Raw genomic sequence first — 3129 nt, 5'->3', positions numbered from 1 at the left:
TCAAGCGCCCCATGAACGCCTTCATGGTGTGGTCCCGCGGCCAGCGGCGCAAGATGGCCCAGGAGAACCCCAAAATGCACAACTCGGAGATCAGTAAGCGGCTGGGCGCAGAGTGGAAGCTGCTCTCCGAAGCGGAGAAGCGGCCCTACATCGACGAGGCCAAGCGGCTGCGGGCGCAGCACATGAAGGAGCACCCCGACTACAAGTACCGGCCCCGGCGCAAACCCAAGAACCTGCTCAAAAAGGACAGGTATGTCTTCCCTTTGCCTTACCTGGGGGAAACCGATCCCTTAAAGGCCGCCGGGCTTCCCGTGGGGGCCACTGACTCGCTGCTGAGCTCCCCGGAGAAGGCCAGGGCTTTCCTGCCCCCCACCTCAGCACCTTACTCCTTACTTGACCCCAGCCAGTTCAGCTCCAGCGCCATTCAGAAGATGACCGAGGTTCCTCACACCTTGGCCACCGGCACCCTGCCCTACGCCTCTACCTTGGGATACCAGAACGGGGCGTTCGGCAGCCTGAGCTGCCCCAGCCAACACACCCACACCCACCCCTCGCCGACCAACCCGGGCTATGTGGTGCCGTGTAACTGTACCGCTTGGTCGGCCTCCAGTTTGCAGCCTCCGGTTGCCTACATATTATTCCCGGGCATGACCAAGACTGGCATAGACCCTTATTCTTCAGCACACGCGACTGCTATGTAACACCCACCCACACCCCACAGGCGGCCCCCATCCCGGGGAGCCGGCCGGACTGGGATTCCTCCGTGTGCATGTACATAACCCCGCCGGAGCCTCCCGAAGCCAGGACTCTGCCGCCCGGACAGCCGCGGACGCGCCCCGGGGACGCGGAGATGCTGGGAGCTGTCCCCGGGCCCGTGGGGGGGAGGGATCTGCAGCCGCGGGGGCGGATAGGATCCAGGCACCGGGCCGAGCTGTAAATGTGTTTTAAAAAACAAACAAACAAACAAAAAAACCCACCAACCAACAAACCACAACAAACAAACAACCCAGAAAATAATAATAAAAAAAAAAAACAAAAAAAAAAAAAAAAAAAAAAAAAAAAAAAAAAAAAAAGAGAAAGAAAAAGAAAAAAAAGAAAGAAAGAAAGAAAAAAGAAAAAGAAAAGAAAAGAAGCGTGAACCTTGAACTGCCCCTTTGGGACAAAGAGGGGAAAAAGAGAGAGGCGGTGATTTTTGTTTATTCCCTTAACGTCTCTGAGTTCTCCAGGGTCTCCCGGCACTTGGACGTGACTTTGGGAAGTCCCGGTCCTACTCTGATTTTTGGGGGGTTTTGTTTTCCTTTTGCACATTGAAAGACGAGAGCGGCTGTGTTATATATATAAATATATATATATTTTGCCACCACGCACTACTCGGGAAAAAAAAAAAAAGAATTGCTTTTCGTGTCGGAAAAAGGCTCTTCAAAGTTAGAAAAAAAAAAAAAAGCAAAACAGAGGGAGAGAAGCGTTTATATTTAAAACATATGATAGTGTTTGCTTAATTTAAAACAGATAGTCCTTAAATTTGTGTGATCCAGTGAGACTAGATCTAAGTTTACTTTAGGCAGAGCGTCAGGTATGAAGTCAGGCGGTAGAATTGTAAAGAAAAATTAACGGTACTGATACTAATACTAATAATAACGAAACCGAATAATAACAATAAAAATCATGGTCATTTAAATATGTTTTCGCGATGTCTTGGGAATTAAAAATAGAACGATGTGTACCCGGCAGGGTTTTACCTCGTTAAACATTTCGTTGGTTGAACAAAGCCGTTCGGAATAAAGGCAAGTTGGCTTTGACCGCGGCCGCTGCGTGGTGCGAGCGCGGTGCCCATCCCACAGCCCCGAGCCCCGACGGCGCGCACCGGGCGGCCCCGCACCGCATCCCGCAGCGCTGCGGGCTCCGCTCGGAGCCCCTTGGGGAGAGCCGGAGGCTGAGAGAGGAGGACGCATGCTAACAGCGAGGGGGAGAGCCGGGGGGGGGGGTCCCCGGTCCCCTCCCCTCCCGTCGGGGAAAAGTGTGCTTTGCGAAGTAACCTCCGCGGCGCTGAAGTTTTTACCGGTGCGACGATACTTTTTCTTTTTTCTTTTTAAAATTATTTTTAATTTTTGGAATTAGCACGGTGCCGGGGGACAATTAGCTGTGTCCGGGCGCTATTCACGGGGCCCTTTGTGCAGGGAGGGTCTCTCCGTGGAGGGACGGAGGCGAGGAGGAGCGCGGGGTCCGTCTGCGGGAGCTGAATAGCGGAGCGCGGCGTGTTTGGATGTGCTTTGCTCATTAAGTGCTCTTTGGAGACCGATGTTAGAATTAAACGGCATAACACAATTAACATACATGGGGCTTGAATGGGAGGGTAAGCAGAGGAAGAATAGATAGATAAATAAATGAGAGATCAGGCGAAGGTAAACAAAAGGGGAGAGGAGAAAAGGGCTGAAAGGAGAGGTTAGAATGGCTGCTCCAGCCTTGTTTAGCATGACAAAACGGCTCTTACAAATGAGGACAATTAAAGGAACTGGCTTCGGGAGGGCCTGGGAGCAGCGGGCCGATCCGCTGGGACACGCGGGCTGAATGCGGCCGGCGTGGGGCAGGGAGCGCGGCGCCGGGAGCGCCGGGCGCTGATGTAACCCCAGCTGACAGGAGCTGTCAGTCTCGGTGATAACACCGATAGCTCAGTGTCCTTTAACATCTACCCAGATTAGTTTGACAATGGTCGGAGGTAGCGCGGGGGGGAAGTGGCTGCCCGCGCCCGCCGGGCCCCGCGGGAGCAGCCGGGGTGGGGGCACCGCGCCCTCCCCAGCGGAGAGCTCCGGCTGCCGCCCCCGGCCCGGCCCGGTGGGAGCCCCCCAGCCCCGATAGGGCTGCGCCAGGCCGGGCCGAGGGCGCACGTCGGGGCCGGAAACGGGCGCGTCGGGGCCGGGGCAAAACCGGGGTGATGTGGGCTGGAAACTTTAGCGAGAAGGTCCTTTACTTCTTTTCTCTTTTCCTTCTTTTCTTTCTTCCCTTCTTTTCTCTTTTCCGTCTTCCTTTTCTTTCTCTTTTCTTTCTTTCTTTCTTTCTTTCTTTCTTTCTTTCTTTCTTTCTTTCTTTCTTTCTTTCTTTCTTTCTTTCTTTCTTTCTTTCTTTCTTTCT

General features: G+C 53.6%; 1 protein-coding gene across 1 annotated transcript in view; it reads left to right on the top strand.

The window, feature by feature from the left end:
• Nucleotides 1-701, top strand: part of SOX14 (SRY-box 14) — a 9894-nt gene extending 9193 nt beyond the window's left edge. The window contains exon 2 of the mRNA XM_021395938.1: nucleotides 1-701. Coding sequence (XP_021251613.1) covers nucleotides 12-701 — 690 coding nt within the window. The 5' untranslated portion in view covers nucleotides 1-11.

This window comes from Numida meleagris, chromosome 4, assembly GCF_002078875.1.
Source record: "Numida meleagris isolate 19003 breed g44 Domestic line chromosome 4, NumMel1.0, whole genome shotgun sequence".
In the NCBI taxonomy this organism is placed as follows: domain Eukaryota; kingdom Metazoa; phylum Chordata; class Aves; order Galliformes; family Numididae; genus Numida; species Numida meleagris.
This window is presented reverse-complemented; position numbering and strand designations above follow the sequence as displayed.